Source organism: Coccidioides posadasii, chromosome 4, assembly GCF_018416015.2.
Source record: "Coccidioides posadasii str. Silveira chromosome 4, complete sequence".
Lineage (NCBI taxonomy): Eukaryota > Fungi > Ascomycota > Eurotiomycetes > Onygenales > Onygenaceae > Coccidioides > Coccidioides posadasii.
In genome coordinates this window covers 3,345,833-3,369,025 of record NC_089410.1, presented here as the reverse complement: position 1 = coordinate 3,369,025, position 23,193 = coordinate 3,345,833, and the positions used below count along the sequence as shown (strand labels likewise).

The window sequence follows — 23,193 nt, the reverse complement described above, 5'->3', positions numbered from 1 at the left end:
CACTGTTCATGCTTACTTACTTATCCACCAGCCTGTAAGTATGTGTAGTTATCTCCATTCTTCATGTAGAGGCACCAGTTGTCAGACTTGACCTTTTGAATCTTGTTTGGGTCCTCATATATGCTTATCAGGTGTTCAAAAATCTCATCCACTGTAGTGAACCTTTCTGAGTGGTCAATTTGCATTCAGGGGGCAAGATGCTTTGCAACATCTCCTGTTGTTCAGCTCTCAATGTAGGCAATCTTGCTTTTCTCATCAGCAAAGTAGTCACTATTGATTTGCAACTTGCTTTTCTGTATGGATGTAGGTCAACTAAGCATCAGATGACATCGGATGTTCAGGGGAACTCATATGACCCATAACTCTGAACATATAAGGATTGCATGATTTGCACAGATTGTGGGAACCTCAGTGTTCAGTCTCCTAGTTAGAGGACCCCTACATTCTACACATGACTCCCTCCCATCAGTTGCGGGCATCGGACCTACTTAGCTCTTTCATATCCCCCAATCCTGGGAACACCCACAAAATCTATGTTGGGTTCCCTAACATTTTCATTCAGAAGGCCCAATGCTTGAACACAGGATTCTTCCCATCAGAGAGGAGATTAGGGTCAGTCATCTTGCTGCTCTTCTTTCCACCAATGCTTTCAACACTGCTGGCTCAAGCCTGCATCACAAGATTGATAACTGCCTGTTGGAGGTCCTCTTCTCCATCACCAAGATGTTAGCCTGTGTATCTAATTCCTGAACATATTCATGTAGTTTGTTCCTCTTAGTTTGCAGTTGCTGCATGTTGAACCTTCCACTATCCATAGACTGTGCTATCTCTCTATGCACATGGTTGGTATCTTTCTCCAAGGCACACAGGAAGCCTTTCTTTGAGATCACTGTTGCAGAGCCCATGTTCTCTGGGTTCCATGCCATGAGCTCCTAGTCTGATCTCCAGACTTCTTTACTAGAGTTGGAGCTCACCATTCTGGTATTCAGTATCTGTTTGTTAGTTCACTCATTCATTCATTCATTTGTTCATTGGAGACTTTAACTGTGAATCTCCAAAGAGCCAAAGATGTTGTAGGTCTTAATATTATGTTAGGAGCTCAGCTAGGCGCTGTAGGAAGAGAATCACTGTTGCCAACTAGGTAGCTATAATAACAAAATACTAAGACAGGCTCTAGAAAGGGGGTTCAGGGTGAGAGCTCACTATATACACACAATAAGCTTCCATGTTGGATAAACATTTATTCCTTTAGTGAATCCTCTGCCTAGGGTTTAGGGCTTCGCCCTGGCACAACCTTCCACTGGTCTGCCAGCTCAGTCAGAAGGGTTGTGGTCCTCACAGAACCCATGTCTTGTCCTTCTCATCATCATAACCTTCCCAATGCACTCTGTACCACAGCTTGTGATCCTCTCTCTTTGAGTGAATTATCTCGCGGATCTGATACACCCTCTCATCCTTGTCTGCCTCGCGAACTTCATGATGAGGTGAGCTATCTATTCCTTCACGGGTCTCGTGCTCGCGGAGCAGGGATACATGGAAACTGTTATGAGTTCGCAGACCTGGAGGCAGCTCCAGCCTGTAGGCTTGTGAGTCTACCCTCTCCACAATCCTACAAGACCCAAGCCTCAACAAGTCCAATTTCTTGTTAGGCTAGGTGGTCTTGATATTGCGAACGTCAAGCCACGCCTTCTTCTTGGGACAGTCTCTCGCGAGGTGCCCCTTTTGGCGACACTCAAAGCACTTCCCATCCTTCCTTAAGGCTTCGCGATCCTTGATAAGGTCCTTCCCCATCTCCCGTACGGGTCTCTGGGGTTGACTCCTCTTATCCATTGGCAGCCTTGAGTCATTGGTCTTCATACCTCTGCGAGCACTTCCAACTGGATTGGTAGGCTTCGCGTGTGGGGCATTCTTTGCATAGGCCACTGACACACTTGGTCGGAGTCGGGTAGCCAGTGCTACTATGTCATCAATGTCATCTGGTATTTCCAGCTGTTCATCCAGTTTGGTTCGCATGGGCTTATCCAAGCTCCATATAAAGAGGTTCTTCTTTAGCTTCGCGAGGTCTTCAAATTCTTCACCAATTTCTAATGTGCGCTCCAGGAATCGTCGGTGATAGGCATAGTCGGTTTCATCTGGACTCTTGCGAAGGCTAAAAAGTGCTCGCCAAGATTTTCGCGTGCGGTTTGTCGGATCTCCTAGCCTCATGTGTAGGAATTCCTTGAGGCCATTCCAGTTGTTCTTCAATGGGTTCTGTTCGCGGTAGACCCCCCAAAGCTCGCTCTCAATATAGTCGAGTCCAATGAGGGCGTACGCGAGGGTCTCCTCATTATTCAATCCGCTGGCGTCGCGAATGGATTCAATATTGGAGGTGAACCGCCGGTATTCTTTGTAGGTGCCAGTCTGGTAGAGCTTTGTGTGTTGCAGTGGGCTCAAAACTGACGAGCGCTTCGCGGGTGTTGGATTAGAGGTAGCTATATCAAGGGATTCACTTCGCAAGTGCTTTTGGCTGGTTTGGAGAGTGTCATTCAACTTTGCTTGCCATTTCACCATTTTCTTTAGTAGTTTGGTTTTCTCGCGAAGCTGTTGGATTTCATCTTTTGATGTTAAAGTAGACTCTCTCTCTGAGGTCGCGGAGTTTGTTTCAGTTTCGTCGACGGTTGAGAGAGCTGAGGTGTCAGGATTTGTAGTCTCCTCGCGAACTAGGGTAGGTGGCTGTTCAGGTTGGTTCTCTGCTGGCGTACTAGGTTCGCGAGTCTCAGGGGGTTGGCTTCTTTGTGTAGAGACCATTGTCAGGCGTCACCAAAGGATGAGTGGCAAAATGTGAGGATCGTACTTCGCGGATCAGCGTGATAATGAATCTCTAGTAGGAATTGTATGTGGAAAAGGAATACACAAGGTAAAAGTCTTATGTTCTTCTGGCAACTGTGTACGACCGTAGACAAGATTGTCACTTGGCTTCCATTGCTTAAGGGGTTCGCGCAGTGGCTGCCTCTATGCGCGCTTGCGAGCACGTGACTTAGTGTCTCGCGGGCGAGGTAATACACATCCACTCCCATCAAGTGTCTGTGGAAGGGGTTCGCGGGCGAATCCTTACACCTTTTTACTACGGTCGCTACCCAATACCTAGTTCCCCTGACTAGTGGCGTGGAAATCGCTACCCTATATTCGATAATGAAGTCCCTGAAATCGATACAAATATTGTGTCCCTTAGTAGGGCCAAAGCCGCTGGAATTGGATTCAATACCCTTACTGGCCTTCTAACGCGTGGCGATGAGATCCTAGCTACTACCGAATTCCTTCATAATCAGTGGATACTAGAATATCATCCCTGTGAGGATTGACCGGCAGCCTTTGCTACTACCAAGAGATCAGCCAAACGCTTGGTCTCTTCCGCCCTCAATGGACCTTTGGAGATCACGTTTAGAATACGGTCAGGATGAACAATTGAGCGATTGAATTGCTCCTGGCAAAAGCTACGCAAGCCAGCAGGCCATCCAGATTTTGAATTCTTTGTACAACTCACCGTTTGCGATGCTCCAGCTTCAAGGTGCTCATCTGTACGTGTATGTATATGGCTAAATCGAATCGCGGGGCGTATGCTATTAACGTTGGTCTGAGATTCAATAGGATCGTGGCTCTCCTCGCTTGCTCTCTGGCAGTAGCAGTCCATCCGGCAGGCTATTCGGCACTCTGTTCGGCGGGTTATTTGGCAGTCGGTTCGGCGGGCTATTCAGCAGGTTGATCGCGGTTGAAGTTGGCATTTGAGCTGCTAATGTAGGGCTTCCAAGCGTTGAATTGAGCTCCGGACCCATAGCCACTAGTTAACCAAAGCTGGTTAATCGTTTGTCGAATTTCTTGATTAAACTTCCAAACGAATTCGTTCGAAAAATCGTTCGTGAACGTCGGATATACTCGGTGTGAACATTTTAATATAAACTAAGAATCGAGATTATCCACCAGATTATTACTGAATTAGGCAAATAGTGGAACATTGAGCGTTCAAATCAACGTTGCTAAATACGAAGTACATCTAACCAAATAAATCAGAACGGATTCCTCTCCTCACATGTTGGGTTTGGATTTTGTTAAGCGCTAGTTGACACGAAAGGTTTTCTTCTGTGTTTGGATTTTGAGCATTTCGGTAGCAGCCGATTGGTGGAAACCTGTTTAGTTTCTGCCGTCTTCTGATTGGCTGCAGTCTGGACACTATACCACGCTAGGCCAAATTTAATCTAATTGTACCTTTCTCTATCGGGTTTAGTGCCTTCCACCGCCCCCTTTTCTTGCTTATCTCAGCACAGCTGGGGCGGCGCAAATACGTTGTTCCGCGGACCGGCGGCGAAGGAGTCCTGCAGGGCGGCGATGGCGGGTGAAACCTCGACGAGCGTTGGAATTAAGAAACCGACGGCAATACCCCTTTGCGCAAGGGGGCGCAGCGAGCTGGTCCATGCGCTCTGTTTGAGTGAAATTCCCGGCACTTCCGAAGCTGGTTCGTATCGGCTTGTTGTCGAATACGATCATCCCTCTGTAGTTTTTTCGTGTTTCGATCCTCTCGCATTCTCGGCCAGCTCTCACCGTGTAACGGCATCTCGTCCGGGATAGTTACTCGACGCTCCGCATGACCCCATCGTCCGTGCCACCCAACTCAATTCCACAAATACATAGCACACAGACATATATCCCTGGATACATGGAGCGCAAGAAGGGTGGAAGCGTCCGGGGCAAAAAGGCCAATGGACGACGAAAGGTCGCCAGCCTCGTCGTGGATGACTTGGGCGCTGAGCGAGGCAATATCGCGATGAGATCAGAGGACACAGCGGCTTCCAGCAACGGCCAGAACGAAGAATCGATGACGGAGAGCTCTGACGGAATGCCGACTCCTTCCCCAAGCCAATTCGGCGGAGATGGCCTCTCCGTCGACCCCCAGCGATCGCCCAGCTCGACCAGAAGGCCCAATGCGTCCCGTAAGCCTTCGTCGCCCATGGCTCCTCCGTTTATGGTCTCGGCTCCCGGAAAAGTGATTGTCTTTGGTGAGCATGCTGTTGTGCACGGCAAGAAAGCGATGGCTGCCGCCATCTCTCTCCGGTCCTACCTCCTTGTAACTACACTGTCCAAATCCCGTCGAACTGTCACCTTGAATTTCCGCGACACCGGCCTGGACCACACCTGGGACATCGACTCCCTTCCCTGGGACGTCTTCCATCACTCTTCGAAGAAGAAATTCTACTACGACCGCGTTACATCCCTAGATCCTGACCTGCTGGACGCCATAAGACCGCACATATCGAACGTTTCGCCGGATAAGCCTCCCGAAGTAAGGAAAGTACACCAGGGATCAGCGAGCGCTTTCCTCTACCTCTACCTCTCCCTCGGCTCACCACAATCGCACGGCGCGATATACACCCTCCGATCGACGATTCCAATCGGTGCTGGTCTGGGAAGTAGCGCGAGCGTCTGCGTCTGCCTCAGCGCCGCTCTGCTGCTGCAGATTCGCGCCCTGGCTGGGCCGCACCCAGATCAACCGTTCGATGAATCAGAGGTACAGATCGAGCGTATCAACCGCTGGGCGTTTGTCGGGGAATTGTGTATCCACGGAAACCCAAGCGGCGTAGATAACACGGTGTCGGCGGGGGGAAAGGCTGTTATCTTCCGACGAGGTGACTACTCTAAACCACCGATGGTTATTCCAATCTTGGATTTCCCGGAGCTGCCGCTTCTGCTCGTCAATTCTCGACAATCTAGATCTACGGCGACGGAGGTAGCCAAGGTTGGCACGCTGAAGAAATTACATCCCGCGATTACAGATTGCCTATTGGATGGAATCGACCAAGTCACAACGTCGGCACACGACTTCATTTCGTCAGAGAATTTCGATAAACATTCTAGTGAAACCCTGAACTATTTCGGCACTCTGTTTCGGATAAACCACGGTCTCCTCGTCTCCCTCGGCGTATCACACCCCCGTCTAGAACGCATCCGAGAACTGGTCGATCACACCGGCATAGGATGGACAAAGCTGACCGGTGCTGGCGGAGGCGGTTGTGCCATTACTCTGATCAGACCTGACCGTGAGTCGACTGCGCTAAAGCCACTCGAAAGACAGCTGGACGAGGAGGGATACGAGCGATACGAGACGACACTTGGTGGGCAGGGCGTTGGCGTTCTCTGGCCGGCTGTCCTGAAAAATGGCACCGACGAGGAAGGCGGAGAAGAGATTGACCAGCAGAAGTTTGAGAATGCAGTGGGAAACCACGGTATTGAACAGCTGGTTGGTGTGGGCGTGCCGGATGTCCGTGAAGGGTGGAAATTCTGGAGGCGTGGGCATCTGAGCTGATCCTGAGAGAGACTGTAGAATCTTCCGATGAGCTGCCGCTGCCGCTGCTGTTCATGCATAGCGTATTCTATGTATTAATTATTTATGCCCTCGGGCTTAATATCTCTACTAATATTCCCAGGCTGGTCCGCATGGCTTCTGCTTCTTGAAGGATTTTACCGTCTTCCAGTCCTACGCACAAGGAGGATAGGAATGGGGTTCCATTATTTAGATTCGGGTTTGTGTCTACCTAGTGACTGTATGTAGATACCAGCCGGTTATAGAGCTAATTGGCCATTTCTGACGCATTGCATTGACGGTTGGAGACGAATGCAGCCTTAATTAAAACGAGGCCGACGATTGCGGCAATGTAGAATACTGCGTTTGTCAAAAAGTGCGGAATAAATAACTCGGAGAATGGCGAACTCGAGAACAATAGCATATTTTACTTCGCATTCTTTCTTGTTTTATTGTTTGAAGATTTTTGCCCCTCCAACCTCCGAGAACTATTTAACTATGAACCAACCAACTACAGAGCAGTTACTTAACTAGTTAACTGACAAAAACTCGAAAATATCTGATCTATGTGAGCCCTGGTGCTCTTTGCACAATACACCAAACGCATCTCCCGATAATATATTCCTACTTAACGCGGCAGCTGATTTGATCAAAGTCCTGAATAAGCCTGCTTTCATTGATAGGATCGCTCGCGACGTAACAAAATACAAGCATGGGCAAATATTCTTCTTCTCCCCTCTGGTCCTCGCTCACGCCCATCCCCCTGGACGATGGGGCAAAGTACTATGCTCAGGGCTCTGGCTCCGGCGAAGACGGAGACGAAACATACCCTTTGGCCACAATCACATACACTGAGGACTATGTTGAGGCCACAGCCTATCTGAGAGGCGTGATGGCTGCCAATGAGATGTCGGAGAGAGCGCTGGAGCTGACGGCGGATGTGATTATGCTGAATCCAGCCCATTATACTGTGTGGTATGTTGCCGTTTGTTTCTACCAAAAGTGTTGTGTTTGCGATGGACCGCCGATACTGGGCTCAGGCTGGCATGTTACCCAAATCTTTGTAACATTCATTACCTGATCTGATCTGCCCTTTTTCTTCCCTTTTTTTTCTCTTCTTTTTTTTTTTTTTTTTCCTCCTTCCCTCGTTTTGGTGTACTTTCAAAAGCCCCAACCTTGAAGGTATGAGGGGAGTTTGCTTCGGATCGAGTTCTTTTCAAAAGGTTGCTCTTGAAGCCCTATCGTGACTGACCATGAGTGAACATACAGGTTATACAGAGCTAAGATAATCCAAGCACTCAAGAAGGATCTCCGCGAGGAGATTGCATGGTTAAACAAGATCTCGCTCAAACACTTGAAGAACTATCAGATATGGTCTCTACCCACCCACTGCGCCCCTCCTTGCAGCAACCTGTTCATATACTGATGCTCTTTTCCCAGGCATCATCGTCAACTGATCATGTCAGACCGCGAAACCTTTCCTGATCTTCCTGAATCAGAGCAGGACTTCCTTGGCCAAATGTTTTCCCTGGATTCTAAAAATTACCACGTTTGGACATATCGTCACTGGCTCGTGCGACATTTTGCCCTCTGGGACTGTCCGCGCGAACTGAGCGATGTCGAAAATCTGATCGATTCGGACGTCCGGAACAACTCGGCGTGGAATCATCGCTGGGTTCTGAAATTCGGTCCGCGAGGAGACAAGTTTGACTCTGGCATGCCGAACCCTACTGACCAGAGTGGTAACCGTGGGCGCCTTGAAATCGCCGACGAGGACCTTGTAGACACCGAGATAGAATACGCAAAGAGCAAGATCGTCCTTGCCCCAGAAAACAGGAGCCCCTGGGCTTATGTGCGAGGGGTGCTTCACGCAGCAGGCCGACCGATGGCGGAACTGAAGACGTTCGCGTCCAGGTTCGTCGTTGAGGAGGTTCAAGACGGTGAGACTATCGACTATCAGGTTAAAAGCAGCCTAGCCATGGAATGGTTAGCGGATGCTTTCGCTGAAGAAGCCAAAGAGGGATACAAGACAGAGACTGCGAAGTGCAAGATCGAGGCGGTTAAGATGCTGACTTTATTGAAGGAGAAGTATGATCCTATTCGGAAAAATTATTGGGATTATCGGATTCACATGATCAAGAATCATTGATGTGGATTGTTCTTTTGACCCTTTTTTTTTTTCTCTCTTTTTCTCGTTTTTCGACGAGCAATCTTTTGATCCGCAAGCACTGTCTAATCTATGACGCCCGTTGGGTACAATGCCAAAAATCAACGTATCGTTAAGTTAGAATTCTTCCCACCCTCGAAAACGCCTTACATCCCATCGCCAGAATATCAAAACAGGTAGTAAACATAGCCACATTGGACAGTAGTGCATTAAATCATACAGCGGCCACCTGGGTAAAGCTCTGTCATGCAAGAATGCCATTTTCAGCCCCCCATCCCTCATCGAGTTTCTGCCGCCATTCCCCTGCCATCTGCAATGAGACATTGCTTCCTCCACATACGACAATGACGACACGAGTATCGGGGCCAAAGTTGGGGATCAATCGGCTAAGATACGATTGAATGTCCGTTGCTTCGGTGCCGTAATCGTTCAGGTTATTATTGACGGCCTTATGGGCACCATTCACGCGCTTCTCTGGGCTCTTGCGGGTCCACGGTGTTGGGCCAAGCGCTGCTTCAACGCATAAGCCGCAGGCCAGTTCAACCAGCAGTTTCTGCTCCTCGGCCAATCTCAATACACCCTTTGCAGCATCTGCGTCTTGTAGAACCAACGTGTGCACCTTGACCCCGGCCGGCGGGTACAGGGCATTATCTAGAGTTCGTTGAGCAACGCGGATGGCCCCTAGGGACGTAGCAAGCGATGTTATGCCCGGCAGCGAGACCAGTGAACGTTTGGCGACTGCCTGGGCCAGGGCATCGGCACCATGTGTCTCCGTTGCGATGATGTGGATATCCTTTCCTGCCTCGGCGGAGTTGCTGTATGTGGAGCCGGCCCTGGCTTTGCCGTACATTTGTTCTTGGCGCTCGATGCCCTGGATGATGCCGTTCATGAGTCCGCCACCGCCGACGCTGCAGATGATCCCATCGATGGGGAGGACTTCGTCTTCAAATTCTCCAATTCCCATCTCGTGCTCGCGCGGAGGCATCTGGTACGCGAGTTCATCGACCATTGTACTAACACCCTCCCAGATCTTCTCGTGGTCAAACGGATGTAACGCGATCGGGACGACCGGCTTAGCATCGCCGTTCTCTGCTGGCCTTCCCCGAAGTGAGTCCATGATGGCTCTCATCTCGATCGATGCTTCATCGAGATTTGCACCATGTTGCGCGACTGTGGCGCCGGCTTCCTGTAGTTTGTTGACCATGACGGGTTTCGTGCTGGTTGGCACACAGACCGTGCATGGGTACGAGAGTGCACTGGCCGCCGTAGCAGCCGCGAGGCCTGCATTACCGGCGGATGAAATAAAGAAATGAAGCTGCTTTCCTTGGTTTGCTGGGTCTGAAGCGTAGGACAGGACGAGATTGCCGATGGCTCTGGGGGTGCAGGTTAGCCTGAGCGGGCGAAATTGAAAGGGTAAAAGGAACCTACCTTGACTTGAACGAACCGCTGGGTTGGAGATTTTCAAGTTTGAGAAAGATGCGGCTGCAAATCGTGGATTAGAACCCGCTTCCCCTTATCCACCGTATCGAGAGACATACCAGCCCGCCATCCGCGACATGGAAGGCGACTCAATCAGCGGAGTCTCAACCCATGGCTTCGGCCTTCTCTGCTGCCGACAATCCTCAAAGCTACCCATTGTGGATAGGGAACGATGTCGAAAATTAAAGTGAAGTTAATGAATCTCCCGACTCGGAGGCTGATGTGGATGGAAAGTGCAGATTGAAAGATTCTTATTTATCTAATAATTATACAGTAATATGAAGACGAGAGATTTCTCAGAGGGTACCCTGGTGGGATCGAGGGTTGGTCGATCAAGGGCAGGTAGATCTCCTGAGACTTGGATAAATGCCACGGGGATATAGGATTGGTCCAGAGTCCCGAGAATGATTATATGAGGATCAAAACATCCATGATTGCCGGCATAGTGGCTAATTTATAGACGGGTGACGAAGGACCCAGAACGACCAGGGAGGATTTGGCTATTGTCGGAAATAGAGTGGGTGCATGAGACATGGAAATGAAACGGTACATCGCGGGGGATTAAGATTTCGATGGAGTAAAAACAATCAAGGAACGGAGAGGAAACGCCATGCTGGCGCAATTGATCCTCTGTCTAGATGGAGACGCCGGAGTCTAGTTTTCTGGGTGGAAGCTGATGGACCGGCGCGCAACAGTCGAGCGACGCCGGCAGATTCGGGTTTAGCGTACGCGGTTCTGCTTGGCACGATGGACTTTCCCGAGCCCACCGCCCTGGGGTTGCTGCGGTTTCCCGTCGGAATCCGAGCCTTGGTTTACCGGCGAACTATCCGCAAGCTTCGAGGGAAGACGGACGCAAAGCCAAAACTAAAAGCCAAAAAGGGAAAAAAAAAAAAAAAAGGCGCAAAAGACAGGAGAGTCACCGCGGTTAGGGCTCTCAGGTGCAGCGTTCTAGATCATGTGTCGGCCGACATCGCGTCCTTGGCCACCTTAGAAGTCGGTGTGCGTGAGTACGTTGGGTGGTCATTATTCAGGTTAGTTGAACTGGCACCGGGGAACGATCGAACACTAAAAATAAAATCTGCGAGGTTGGATTTGAGTTCATACAGTGGCCGGACTTCGGGGGACACCGCCAAAAACTAACTTCCCACAAAGCCGTCATAAGTGTCATACTTCAGCCGCGATTTCCATGAGGACTCGAAGACGCGGATATCTGGTGCTCGCGGATTGATCAATTCTCAGTCACAAGAGGGGGGAAGAGTGTCGCTTCTGTGCCCTTCTTCAACTCCACCAGCGGCACGCCGTAGTGCTCATCCGCGCCAAAGATCGCTGCTTCGAAACTTCTCTTCTCAGGATCCCCCGCAACGCCAAGCATATCGAGAAGTCGTGCCGATTTCTCTGGCATGAACGGCTGTAGGAGAATCCCGGCAATTCGCAAGGATTCTGCGGTGTTATATATCACACGGCTGAGTTCAGTTGGCTCGGTGTTTCCAGACTGTTCAGCCATAGACCAGGGCCTGGCTTCTTGAAAATATTTATTTGTCTTTTTTGATATAATTGTCAGCGATCATATGGTCTCACCGTGTCTCTAGTTCGGGCTAGGCTCCTTTCTCACCTCGTGAATAATGCCTACTACGCTTTCAGCCGCCTTTCGTGGGTTCAAATCGTCCATCCAGGATCTTGTAACGTCACGGATCCCTTCCAATAGCTGCTGATGCTTTCGATCGGCCTCAGACGGCGGCGGAAATCGGCCTTCCACGCCCCATTCTATGCTTCTTCGAACGTTCCATTTTTTTGACCGCACAAGTCGACTTGTCAGATTCCCGACCCCCCATTGTAACGTTTTCTTGTACCGCTCGGTGACAAACGCATTTTCATAATCGGCATCATCGGAGAGACCTCCGTCGTGAGCGAGGTAGAATCGCAGCGGATCCACGCCAAAGCGGGCTAGCGCATACATCGGATTCACCACGTTACCGGTAGATTTTGACATTTTCTCCCGCCCTATCGTCCAGTGGGCGTGGGACAGAACTTGGCGTGGCAATGGAAGGTCTAGAGCCATGAGGAAGGCTGGCCAGTAGACGCAGTGAAACCTAGCATCCAAATCAGCCCCTGGACAAGCGTCCGCCTTTTGACTTGAACGAGCAAATACCTAAGAATGTCTTTACCAACCACGTGTACGTTCGCAGGCCATATACTTTGGTTTTCCTTCCCGGGAGTAAAAGGATATCCCGCATACGTGAGATAATTGATGAGCGCGTCAAGCCAAACGTAAATCGTTTGAGTATCGTCACCGGGGACACGGATGCCCCATGTTAACCGTTGGACTGGTCGTGAAATCGACAGGTCGGTCAGTCCTGACGATACCGACTGCACAATATTGTCCATGTATCTCTTCGGGCGGATGAACGTTGGATTCTCACGGTAGAAGTCGAGCAGTCTATCCTTGAATGCGGAAAGCCGGAAGTGATAATTAGTCTCGGAGAACCATTCTACTTCTTTGCCTGTCTCAATTGTCGACTATCGGCCCGTTAGCCTTTGTTACTGGATCCATGCCCCGATTTCATACCATTATTTTGCGACCGGTCGCCGGGTCAAGCGTTGCATGGACGGCGTTGGAAGGGTAAAACGTTTCGTCGCTCACGGAATACCATCCTTCATGTTTTGCTGTATAGATATAGCCCCGATGGTCAAGCATTTCCTAGTCTAGATAAGCCAAACTTGTTTTTGATCGAGCCTAGCTTTTATGCTCACCCAGAAGTACTGAACTGCATCGCGATGCTCGGGGTCTGTGGTCCGAATAAAGTGGTCGTGCTGAACATTGGCTTTTTGAGCCAGGTCCTATTATGCAAGTCAGCACTAAACCGAGATCTCATGCATGGGAGGGGTGGTACCTTGAAGGTCTGGCAGTTCTGATCACATAGTTTAATGGGCTCGAGACCGTGCGAAGCGGCCGCTTGCTGGATCTATGCCTTGTCGTTAACACCAATGAAGAAACGGAGCGTAGAGCTCGGCTATCAGCACCTTTATCCCATGCTCGTCCGTCCCTGTAAGCAATTGGGCATCGTTGTTGCCGAGCAGGACTTGCCATCTCTTCAAGATATCTGCCAAAACGAGGGTATACAGGTGTCCGACGTGGGGTGCTACATGATACAATCAGCATCTATGGATTTTATGAATCATGCGTTGTTTCGGGGGGCGTCTCACAGGCATTGACATAGAAGATGGGCGTCGTAACATAGTACGGCTTTCGCTGGTTGGAGCTGGCGGACGCTACGCCGCGCCTTGTTAACAGCGGGATGGTACGTCGACACGGAGCACGTTGCCAAGGCCTTCTTGGGGATTTGGGGAGCCTTGATATCAGCGGCAGTACGCGGAGTCCGAAATCCAACATATCCGGTGGTGTGGTTGCGAAGTAGAGGTGTGGATGCCAAACTGTTTGCGCCGGGCTCAGCGGGTGACAAAAAGCCCAAAACTCTCTTTTGTCTTTTTGTGGTCAAAGCTTCAGAACTTTGCATGCAGCCAGAGAGCTCGTTACGGCCAGCAAGTGTCAACTGCCTCAACGTCCAGTTGGGCTGTTATTTGTTTGCTCTATATCGGGATAGGCTATCAACCAGTTCATTTCGCATCGAGAAGTTTTCTAAATCTTCCATTTTGGGGGGATCGCTGCCATACTTACACCTCCGATATGGCTGCAGTGAGCGAAGACACGCTCACAAAAGTGTCCACCGATGGTAATTTACACTCCTCCTTGCTTCCTACCGCCGAGTTTTGCATTATCGAGTCACATTTACTAATATTCCTCGTAGCTGCAACTGACTTCGTTCAGTCGTTCTACTCTGCCCTCCAGTCTGCCCGGCCTACTATCTCCAGCTTCTATTCCCAACCTAGCGCGTCGATTCTCTTCAACGGAAACGCAGTTGCCGATGGTGCGGCTGTTCAAGATATATTTATGAATCAGATGCCATCTACATACTACGAAGTTCAATCTTATGATTGTCAAGTGCTTAACCCGAGCTATCCTACGGCCGCAGGGCTGCAGCCTGACATCCAAGGGCGACCGAGAGGCGGGGCAGCAGCTGCGAGAAACATGTCAATTTTGGTACTTGTGAGCGGTTACGTTCGATTTGGAGAGGGTAAAGAATCGTTTGACACGCCGAACCGAGGGTTTAGTGAAACGTTCGTGCTGGTGCCCAATCCCCAGGCTGATGGTGGGTTCAAAGGGAGAGGGAAGAAACATTGGTTAATCCAGAGTCAGAACTTCCGACTGGTTGTCTAATAGAAGCTGCACTCTATGGCTGTCCGCGGATCAGGAACCTCCCCCCTTTCTGCTTCTAGCTCCGACCAGGTAGGGTCTTGCTACGGGATTGACGAAACGGGAATGTGATGGGAGGGTTCAATAATATGCGGCTTTACGTACGCGGGGGCACCGGCTATCCAACAAAGAGAAAACATAAATTACACAAATTTGATGCAAATGAAAGTATGAGAATTCGGCTCGATTACGGTTCTGACTGAAGGACATGGAGCCATACCACTCGGGGAGAAACGCAGTCTGAGAGCAAATCACGTCATTGATGACGGACGCATATTTGCATGAACTCGCTCAAGCAGCTCCTGCTGTGTTAGTACGTCACTCGGAAGAAGGTCACGCTGTGAATGGGACAAAATGTTAGCAACTGTGAAAACCATTTCCCCTCTGGTTCCACTTCGGATCGCAGGACATGATTACCGCTCGGAGCCATCTCTTCAATTCCTCTGGCGTCCAGAATTCTGGGTCTATGGGCAAGCAGGCAGGTTACGTCCTGTTCCTTTTGGTAACGGATCATGCGCACTTACTGCCTGTCGGGTCAGGCTCCGGGGGAAACATCTCGGTTCCCCAGATGCTCCATGCTGCAACCGCAGTTATTATCCCGGCAAAGCCTTGAGACCGAGTCAGAGATGCATTGGGAGATCAAGGTTTGCAGGGTTCACCAAGCAGGAGGTTCTATAACAGGGCATGTTATTCGAGGAGTCCAGGGGCCTGATGGTGCCTAGACGGGGAAGGCATATTTTCTACTTCGTACCTTTGAATGCAACACTCTATCGAGCTTTGTAGGCATTGTATGCAGAATAGAGGAATAGACACGGGCGTACAGAGGACTAAACGGTCAAGGAATTTTTGAGTGTGAGAAAAAAGCGGCAGCCTTGACACGTTTTGATAGTTCCTGGGGAGAGAGAATTGCTATGACGAAAAGCGACACCAGCTGGCCCAAATCTAAAACTAGCAACCGAACAGGCATAGCGGGTTTGCTTATATAACTAATCAACCGATTTTAACTTGGTAGTTAGGGCTTTTCCGCCAAGCCCTAATTCGCCCACAACGGCAGGGCCGGCGAAAGCGGCCAGCGAGTCTTCATCCCCTCCACAGACAGAAAGCAATCGCCGGTCTGCTGTCGTTCGTCGTCAATCGCCCACCATGCCGTCCGAAGTTTCCGATATCAAGCAGTTCATCGAGATCTGCAGACGCAAGGATGCCTCCTGTGAGTGAATCGCCCGGTGCCCAACGCAGCTGAATCGTCCGGACCCGCGGTCGATCCATCGCGAAACCACTGCTCTTTACAATTGAAAGTCTAACCGTTGCAACCGTGTGTCTCTAGCTGCCCGCATCAAGCGCAACCGCAAGACCAACCAGATCAAGTTCAAGGTTCGATGCAAGCGTTTCCTCTACACCCTCGTCCTGAGGGACTCCGATAAGGCAGATAAGCTGAAGCAGAGCTTGCCTCCTGGTACGTGACTCCGAATTTTGGTCACCGCTCCCTCCCTGAATTGTCCAAAAACGCGAATGGAAACCCCCCTGACGGGATTTTGCAATCAATTTGGCGTTTTCGCCTCAAGCTATCCCGTCGGACCTTGGTCTGCTAACATACCTTCCCCATAGCTCTCAAAATCGCCGATGTCTCTAAGGGCGGCGCGAAGAAGAAGGCGATCTAAGGCGACCCGTATGACCTGAGGTGTTGGGATTATGGCGTTTGAAAAGATATTGAATATCATTTTGATAAGGGTAAAGACGGTCAGGTCTTAATGATGGGTTCAAACATACATGTCTGTTGTGTTGGAGCGCATCTCGCCGGAAGAATGAACATTTACGTGGACGCCATCCCGGCACTGGTGTTGTCGTCCACCGCGACCGGGCGGTTCCTGGCAGGCTTTATTGTCAGCGATCAGTGGTAATAGGGATGTTTCTAGTGTCTGTTCTAGGGCTCTAGCCACAAATGCATCATCAGCTGATTCTAGATCCGATTTTTGTTCCTTTCATGGGTCCGCGGTTGATCAGTTTAACCTTTCCCCCCCCCCTTTCCGCCCCCGGTGATTCATCAAAAAGAGCCCATAATCGGCTACCTATGTGTTTGGTTACTGCGAACATGCTGGGGCCGTGCCAAAAAGAATTTGACCGGGTGTTAACACAAATAACAAACCAGAGGATCCAGCTGTCCATCGAGAACATATGTAGCTCGGTACACCGAACAGCTGAGGCACATCGGCAGATATAAGCGTTTTTCACAAAGTGCTCCCACTGCCTGATGGACATACTTTTACGATTATAAACTTGTATGGCTTTGGGATTTGCTGTGAGATATTCAAAATTCGGATCATGCATAGGACTACAGTCGCTACGCAAGTACCTGGTATATACAGCCGCAGCCGGAATCGGACTAGGAGACCGGTACTAGTCACAGTAGCCAATTGTATAAAGGTGTCAGATGTTCGAGGCCTTCCTGGATGAGTTGCTGCCTTCACTACCCTTTCTCAGCTACTGTTCTCTCAAGACACAATTTGACAGCGTTTTCATACTTCAGGGCTTTCTCGCTGGCCACGGATCCGCACCAGTTCATCGCCAGGCTGGAAGTGTAAGATAGAGGTCGGTCACCTATTTTGGGAGACTTTGGCTGGCGTTGGCTACAGCCGTACCTGGGAGATATGCTGATGACTGAAATAGTAGGTGACAATTCCTGTGGAGGGCGCAGAAACGGCGCAGGACAGGCGCGAGACAGGATTTCGTCCTTGGTTAGTCAAAGATGTCATAGTCCTCCTAAGGTATGTAGTGAATCAACACAACAGTATAGGCTACAGAGTAGTTAGTTAGCTACCTTTTTTCCCTAACTTACCATTTTTAGTTCTATGGCAAGAGACATTCTGGTTATGTCTCTAACAGAGGTTGGGGGTAGAACATGTTTTCAATGTTGCTCATGCCTCGGAGACTGTTGAGACCCGGTAGCTTCGGTAGTTAACTAACTAGTGTCATTATGCGCGTCGCGCCAACATTTGATTTCTTTGATTGTGGGTGATTGACGATGGAGAAGCTATCAAGTGGCTCATGAATTCCATAGTTATCCATTAGTTACCCTACCTTCTCTGTACTAACAGGACATTTGACGCTCAAGAAAACAAGGGGTCAATTACATGCTGTATACCCCGTACCATGAATCTCATTGAATTTTTACGCAAGCGGCCTGCAAGCTATAAGTACGCTATTCGCCAATGATTCGCGCAAATTAACCGTTCTACATAGAATTTCATTCTGCCCAGTTCCACCATCAAACAGTTTGAATGCGACAGCATCTTCCGAGACCAGCCGGCAATGAAGCACCCAGACGAATTAATCAGTTAACTGTCTCGAGGCCAGCCACAGGGATGAGGGGTGATCAGGTTCACTAGTTAGTTAACTAACTAGATACTTATTAGCTAATCCGCTGTTATCCAACCCGCACTGCAACGTCGACATCGCTGCCCCGCACGCCGGAATAGAGTCGACGGATGGAGAGAGAAAGAGAAAGAGAAAACGAAATAAAAGCGTTGAATGGATGAAGATGGCGACTCCTGCGAATCCACTCCGTGACCCAAATACCCTCTCCAACTATAACAAGTTCCGCACTGTCCATACCAGTGTCAACTTCGAGATCCGCTTTGACCAGAAGAGGCTCGTTGGCAATGTGATCCATCGCTTAAAGTCCTTGACCAATGCCGAATCAAAGGAAGTCATTTTTGATTCCAGCTACCTGGAAGTCAAGAGTGTCAAGGTCAACGGGGAGGCGGCAAAGTGGCAGCTCTTGCCGCGTTTTGAACCCTACGGCAGCCCGCTGAAGATCAGCTTAGAGCAGGCAATTCCCCTTGACGAGTTAATTGAGGTCGATGTATGTGGAAAGACATTGATATATGCTGTCGCCTTTTGGTGGAAGCTCCCGCGCTCTGACAGGCACGACATCAACAGATATCAGTCAACACGACCGAGAAATGCACGGCTCTGCAGTGGTTGAATCCGGAGCAAACCTCCAATGGAAAGCACCCGTATATGTGTAAGCCCTCCTTCAACGCATCTGCTCGATGAGTTTACTGCTTTCTGAACTCATATCGGTCCTACAGTCTCGCAGTGCCAGGCAATCCATGCTCGCGCCATCTTTCCATGCCAGGACACCCCCGACGTCAAGGCCACCTTCGACTTCAATCTCTCTTCACCACTTCCTGTTATTGCGAGCGGCGTGCCCCTCAAACAAGACGCGTCCCCTCCGCAGTCATCGGGTAGCATTTATTATCGTTTCGAGCAGAAGGTTCCAATCCCGTCATACCTCTTTGCCATCGCCAGCGGGTATGTTCCCTTGGCGTCTTCCGGAACCTGACATTGTTTGAACTTTGTGCTTACGTCGAGTTTAGTGACATCGCGCAAGCTCAGATTGGCCCGAGGAGCCATGTTGCCGTGAGCCCAGACAGGCTTGACGAATGTAAATGGGAGCTTGAGGGCGATACCGAGAGGTTTCTGCAGACCATAGGTGTATGAACAATGGAATTGAGATTCCCTAACGGTATGGGAATGACGCTGAAAAGCTCTAGGATATTACCTTCCCATATGTATGGGGAGAGTATAACGTCCTTATCCTACCTCCGAGTTTCCCGTATGGAGGGATGGAGAACCCTGTCTATACCTTCGCTACTCCAAGTATTATCTCGAAGGTGAGACATAAATATCTAGATTGGCCTTGGGTTTATCAAATCTTGCGTCGAGATTGACCTTCTCTTTACACTATCATTAGGATCGGCAAAATGTCGACGTCATTGCGCATGAGATTTCTCACAGCTGGAGTGGCAATCTGGTGACAAACTGCTCGTGGGAGCATTTCTGGCTTAATGAAGGCTGGACCACCTACCTGGAACGGCGGGTATGTCTCCACTGTGTTTTTATATGGTACGGACATACATAGATTTCTGCTGACACGGTTCGTAGATTCAAGCAGCAATGTGAGTCGACAAGCCTTTTATTTCTTCGCAAGAGCTTGCTGATAACAAGCCCTCTTGCAGTCACGGCGAACCATATCGGCATTTTTCTGCAATCATTGGTTGGAAGCACCTCGTTGATTCAGTCGAGCGGCATGGCGACACCCACGAGTTTACCAAGCTCGTTGTCGATTTGAAGGGGAAAGACCCCGACGATGCTTTCTCATCAGTGCCATATGAAAAGGGATTTACTTTCATATTCCACCTTGAAAACTTGATTGGCAAGGATAAGTTTGATAAGTTCATCCCTCACGTATGCGAACAGCAGCCCCTGCATCATTAGCCGAGACTGACGATAGTCAAATTAGTACTTTACCCGGTTTAGGGGCAAGTCCTTGGACTCATATGAGTTCAAGGCGTGCATACTTGATTTTTTCGCATCTGATGAGGAGTCTCATGTACTTCTTAACAAGCTTGACTGGGATAGCTGGTTCTACAAACCTGGCCTTCCTCCAAAACCCAGTTTTGACACATCCTTGGTGGACGTTGTCTACGAGTTAGCAAACAAATGGAAATACATTTCCCAATCGTCCTTCTCGCCAAAAGCATCCGACATGGACGGTTTAGTGGCAAATCAAATTGTTGTGTTCCTTGAGCAAGTTCTTCTCTTTGATAACCCACTTACTCCCGAACAGTCAAGGTTCATGGGACAAGTTTACAATTTTGCCCAAAGCCAGAATATTGAAGTGTCGTACCTGTACCTGCAAGTGGGCTTGAAGGCTGGGGATGATTCCATTGTCGAACCGACAATCAAGCTGCTCGGAGAGATTGGGAGAATGAAATTTGTCCGCCCTCTGTAAGTGACACTAAGAATCAGTGCTTAGTTGCTGATATTTGTTATGTCTATATCTTCCATTTGTGCTGACTGAATTTAGGTACCGGACGCTGGAGAAATTTAACAGGGATATTGCTGTTGATACATTTGAAAAGCACAAGAACTTCTACCACCCCATCTGCCGGGGATTGCTTGAAAAAGATCTTTTTGGAGATAAAGGCGCATAGTCATGCTGAATGCTGGGTATGGGATATCCACACAGATTCTGCCTACTGCTACCCCAGCCACCCAATGCTTGCTCCTAGAGACCATGGCCTTTATAGACAAATGAACTTGCTTTTGTTAAGAGAGGAAGGCTGTACCAGTGGCCTGAGGAACTTTACTTGCGGCCCATTCTTACTTTTAATTGTCTATGCGTCTCATCATGGTGTTGATGATGGGGTACATGCTGGTGGCTTTGCTGCTGTTGGCATGAATTACTGTGACAGATTATGCTTTCACAGGTATACATGGAGTGTGCACATCAAATGACTAAGTAACCCAATTGCTCTCTCTCTTGCAGCTTGTTCAAGGTGATTAAGTGGTCCTGACGGGTATATCTTGAGACACTCTATCAGAAATCTCCCCAGGTGCAGCCCTTCAGCCTCAGAACAAGATATAGTAATTCCAGCAATTCATGTAATAGACCATTGTGTGATGAACAAACATATCACAGGATTTTTGGACACAATCTACTGCAAAGGTCACAGTTCCCTGGGGTGTTAGGGGTGATATTTCCCGAGGTGACAGCGCACTTATCTCCTCTTCCGCCGGTCAGCCCTATCAAAAATCCAACTTATGGAGTCTGGCTGAGAGAGTGCCTATGAGTTCCCTTCAGCAAGGTGATCCCAGTCCATCTCTACGATTGCGCTGCAATGGGTAACGAGATTGGCCGGAGACAGAGTGCTGGCTCAGTTTAGGTCAGCTGTAGCTGCTATGAGGGGGGAGAAAGAACAGAAGGCACCGCAGCTGAGCTTGACATTGAAGATACAAGGGTCTTTCAGCAAATCCAAACTGCTCTGTTGAAAAAGTTTTACTGATATTGAAAAGTTCTCTATTCAGCACCCATCATTTTCCATTAAGTCAAGGCTAGAGCGTAATGTGTTTGCAGGCCAGTACATTGGATGAGTGAAAACCATGATATAGTTACTCGTCTGCAATTTACTGTTTGATTGTCGGCTCTGTTTTTGTCGTCCCTGTTGCTCAGGGCATTGGCCATTGATAGAGGCCTGACAGTTCAAAGGTTTGTTTCTTACAATTACCACTTTGCCATTTTTCGTTTTCTTTCTTTTTTCTTTTCTTTTCTTCCTTTTTTTTTTTTTTTTTTTTTTTTTTTTTTTTTGGGGGGGGTTGAGTGCTAATATTGTAGAAAGGATATTCACAATGTTCCTCTTATACGCTGTCCTGGCTTCAATGGTAATTGAGCAGAAGAACGGCTTTTCCCCTGTGTTTGCTCTCCCAGGTACGGGTTTTTGTATTGGGTCTATGACTATCTGGGCAAGCAAAGACCAATAGCTACGTCCATCCACGAGCGCTGAGATGTATGTGCGGAAAGGTGCCCAATCAAGTATCCGTATTCCTTCAAGCTCCCGCGAATCCCTTACTCGTGCTTCCGGAGATCCTCGCATCAATAGCAGGCATTGAGTACGCATATATGAAGGCATCCAAGTTGAAGAAATCGCTGATCATGGCCGTATATCTATCGACCGTGTCTGTGGGAGCCATAATCGCAGTGGCGTTCTCGCTGTTGACGGTGGATCCGAGATTGACCTGGATGTATTATATCACTCTTGGGATTGAAACACTCGCAGCCGGTGCAGTGCTACATTGGTATGTAAACGCGTTTGATCAGTTAAAAGCACTGCCTTGCTCGCCGGTTCGATACCATTGAAAGTCTTTCTTAACCATATCCCCGGCTCTTGCAACTGCTAGGCTTGGTCTCTTGGAAAGGTCATTGTGACGGAGTGAGGTAACAGTGCAGAAACGCCCCTGTTGCATTTTGCTACTCCTTAGCAGATCGGTTTTTCCTCACCGCTGACTAGTCCATCCTCCGTTGATTTCCGAGGTGTAGAAAGTTGCTAAGAAACTTTGAATGAAATATGTGTTGGCATCTAGTTACAGCAATTCGGAGGGAGTTTGGGTGAAACAACTATCCGGCCGCGCTGTTCCCCCTGTGTCCGCACAATCGTCCACTATATACCATTCTATGGCTCATAAGGTCATTCTGTTATCAGTTGACCACATCTTACCAGGAAGCCGCAGTACCTTGACCATTGGCTAGGAGTAACCCGTCATTGCCTAACCCAAACCGCGCGTACAGTGCATTGCCGGCCAGGGGAATGACCGCTCCAAACAACAACTGAATGACAGTATTGGCTGCCACTGCACTGGCAGCATGGATGGTGAAGGCATCAACTAAATACATATGAAGTGAAAAGAAAATTTACTCCGTCCCCGCCCCCAAAACTCATGTCTCGACAATGGGAACGATCCGATGGGTATCATATTAGCATTAGCCGACCAACCTTACCAGAAGAGGCCGACCGGAGCCAGAAATGGTCCTAGTAGTAACAGAGGCAGTCGATCTTCAATTCGAGTTGATCCACAGAGACCCTGCTGCCTTTTTGCGTACCAGTCTGAGAAAGAAGTCACAGAGAGCTGACCAGTAGAGAACCCGACCCCGAGCCCCAGGTAAGCAAGTCCAGCTTTGCCTGAGTTGAAGCCATAAATGTTTCTCCGTGTAAGTTGTCAAAAACAGGTATCAACAGTTGTAGACAATAGATAGGTGGAAAAGAGAGAATGACCACGATGGGCGATCGTATCAATATCATTGTCGGCCCCTGATGGAGCTTCTAATGAATCCCTCCACTGTTGAACACCATTGCCGAACTTAGTCTTCAGATCGCGTCTTGGTGCTTCTCGCAACGGATTCGGCTTCTGTTTAAGAAGATCTGGCGCGTAGGTCCCATTCATGAAGATAAAACCTGCGATCGTGGCTACACTTACCCCTGGTCCAGTATTAACACCTAAATAAGGAAAAGGAAGTTGGGTCAATTATACATACATCAATCTCCATCCCAACTGAAGTGCCATGTA

The 23,193-nt window shown here is 49.1% G+C and overlaps 9 protein-coding genes across 9 annotated transcripts; 5 read left to right on the top strand and 4 right to left on the bottom strand.

Annotated features, from left to right (window-relative positions):
• Nucleotides 1-1,105: 1,105 nt before the first annotated feature.
• On the bottom strand, nucleotides 1,106-2,864 carry D8B26_008430 (uncharacterized protein). The gene has a single exon (XM_003067438.2). It carries the CDS (start codon nucleotides 2,785-2,787, stop codon nucleotides 1,651-1,653), a length of 1,137 nt encoding a protein of 378 aa, XP_003067484.1. The 5' UTR covers nucleotides 2,788-2,864; the 3' UTR covers nucleotides 1,106-1,650.
• A 458-nt stretch (nucleotides 2,865-3,322) lies between these two features.
• Nucleotides 3,323-3,670, bottom strand: D8B26_007974 (uncharacterized protein; the record flags this gene model as incomplete). The annotated part of the gene is made up of 1 exon (XM_066125698.1): nucleotides 3,323-3,670. One exon carries the CDS (start codon nucleotides 3,668-3,670, stop codon nucleotides 3,323-3,325), a length of 348 nt encoding a protein of 115 aa, XP_065981782.1.
• Nucleotides 3,671-4,618: 948 nt separating this feature from the next.
• On the top strand, nucleotides 4,619-6,334 carry ERG12 (Mevalonate kinase; the record flags this gene model as incomplete). The annotated part of the gene is made up of 1 exon (XM_003067437.2): nucleotides 4,619-6,334. One exon carries the CDS (start codon nucleotides 4,619-4,621, stop codon nucleotides 6,332-6,334), a length of 1,716 nt encoding a protein of 571 aa, XP_003067483.2.
• A 535-nt stretch (nucleotides 6,335-6,869) lies between these two features.
• On the top strand, nucleotides 6,870-9,649 carry RAM2 (CAAX geranylgeranyltransferase alpha subunit). Its single transcript, XM_003067436.2, has 3 exons — nucleotides 6,870-7,306; nucleotides 7,601-7,705; nucleotides 7,772-9,649. Exons 1-3 carry the CDS (start codon nucleotides 7,044-7,046, stop codon nucleotides 8,478-8,480), a joined length of 1,077 nt encoding a protein of 358 aa, XP_003067482.2. The 5' UTR covers nucleotides 6,870-7,043; the 3' UTR covers nucleotides 8,481-9,649.
• D8B26_007971 (uncharacterized protein) lies at nucleotides 8,532-10,134 on the bottom strand (the record flags this gene model as incomplete). The annotated part of the gene is made up of 3 exons (XM_003067435.2): nucleotides 8,532-9,871; nucleotides 9,927-9,980; nucleotides 10,037-10,134. 3 exons carry the CDS (start codon nucleotides 10,132-10,134, stop codon nucleotides 8,743-8,745), a joined length of 1,281 nt encoding a protein of 426 aa, XP_003067481.2. The 3' UTR covers nucleotides 8,532-8,742.
• Nucleotides 10,135-10,263: 129 nt separating this feature from the next.
• MSM1 (methionyl-tRNA synthetase) lies at nucleotides 10,264-13,385 on the bottom strand. Its single transcript, XM_066125697.1, has 8 exons — nucleotides 13,182-13,385; nucleotides 12,999-13,117; nucleotides 12,869-12,940; nucleotides 12,729-12,815; nucleotides 12,544-12,675; nucleotides 12,127-12,494; nucleotides 11,590-12,067; nucleotides 10,264-11,517 (listed from the first exon to the last, which is right to left on the bottom strand). The coding sequence occupies exons 1-8, from the start codon at nucleotides 13,366-13,368 to the stop codon at nucleotides 11,206-11,208; spliced, it is 1,755 nt and encodes a 584-aa protein (XP_065981781.1). The 5' UTR covers nucleotides 13,369-13,385; the 3' UTR covers nucleotides 10,264-11,205.
• Nucleotides 13,386-13,515: 130 nt separating this feature from the next.
• D8B26_007969 (uncharacterized protein) lies at nucleotides 13,516-14,253 on the top strand (the record flags this gene model as incomplete). The annotated part of the gene is made up of 2 exons (XM_003067433.2): nucleotides 13,516-13,708; nucleotides 13,784-14,253. Exons 1-2 carry the CDS (start codon nucleotides 13,663-13,665, stop codon nucleotides 14,251-14,253), a joined length of 516 nt encoding a protein of 171 aa, XP_003067479.2. The 5' UTR covers nucleotides 13,516-13,662.
• Nucleotides 14,254-15,342: 1,089 nt separating this feature from the next.
• On the top strand, nucleotides 15,343-16,275 carry RPL38 (60S ribosomal protein eL38). The gene is made up of 3 exons (XM_003067432.2): nucleotides 15,343-15,496; nucleotides 15,614-15,742; nucleotides 15,895-16,275. The coding sequence occupies exons 1-3, from the start codon at nucleotides 15,433-15,435 to the stop codon at nucleotides 15,945-15,947; spliced, it is 246 nt and encodes an 81-aa protein (XP_003067478.1). The 5' UTR covers nucleotides 15,343-15,432; the 3' UTR covers nucleotides 15,948-16,275.
• A 1,265-nt stretch (nucleotides 16,276-17,540) lies between these two features.
• On the top strand, nucleotides 17,541-20,285 carry D8B26_007966 (uncharacterized protein; the record flags this gene model as incomplete). Its single annotated transcript, XM_003067431.2, has 10 exons — nucleotides 17,541-18,148; nucleotides 18,226-18,310; nucleotides 18,378-18,600; nucleotides 18,666-18,783; nucleotides 18,843-18,962; nucleotides 19,043-19,168; nucleotides 19,234-19,247; nucleotides 19,308-19,536; nucleotides 19,592-20,079; nucleotides 20,159-20,285. Exons 1-10 carry the CDS (start codon nucleotides 17,819-17,821, stop codon nucleotides 20,283-20,285), a joined length of 1,860 nt encoding a protein of 619 aa, XP_003067477.2. The 5' UTR covers nucleotides 17,541-17,818.
• Nucleotides 20,286-23,193: the final 2,908 nt, after the last annotated feature.

Excerpts from the sequence above, each read along its gene's own strand:
- D8B26_008430 (XM_003067438.2), bottom strand. The coding sequence starts at position 2,787 with ATGGTCTCTACACAAAGAAGCCAACCCCCTGAGACTCGCGAACCTAGT.
- RAM2 (XM_003067436.2), top strand. The coding sequence starts at position 7,044 with ATGGGCAAATATTCTTCTTCTCCCCTCTGGTCCTCGCTCACGCCCATC. Across the intron at positions 7,307-7,600 it reads CCAGCCCATTATACTGTGTG|GTTATACAGAGCTAAGATAA; the intron begins GTATGTTGCCGT and ends GTGAACATACAG. Across the intron at positions 7,706-7,771 it reads TTGAAGAACTATCAGATATG|GCATCATCGTCAACTGATCA; the intron begins GTCTCTACCCAC and ends CTCTTTTCCCAG.
- MSM1 (XM_066125697.1), bottom strand. The coding sequence starts at position 13,368 with ATGTTGGATTTCGGACTCCGCGTACTGCCGCTGATATCAAGGCTCCCC. Across the intron at positions 13,118-13,181 it reads CATCTTCTATGTCAATGCCT|CACCCCACGTCGGACACCTG; the intron begins GTGAGACGCCCC and ends TGTATCATGTAG. Across the intron at positions 12,941-12,998 it reads CGGACGAGCATGGGATAAAG|ATCCAGCAAGCGGCCGCTTC; the intron begins GTGCTGATAGCC and ends GACAAGGCATAG.
- RPL38 (XM_003067432.2), top strand. The coding sequence starts at position 15,433 with ATGCCGTCCGAAGTTTCCGATATCAAGCAGTTCATCGAGATCTGCAGA. Across the intron at positions 15,497-15,613 it reads CAGACGCAAGGATGCCTCCT|CTGCCCGCATCAAGCGCAAC; the intron begins GTGAGTGAATCG and ends GTGTGTCTCTAG. Across the intron at positions 15,743-15,894 it reads GAAGCAGAGCTTGCCTCCTG|CTCTCAAAATCGCCGATGTC; the intron begins GTACGTGACTCC and ends CCTTCCCCATAG.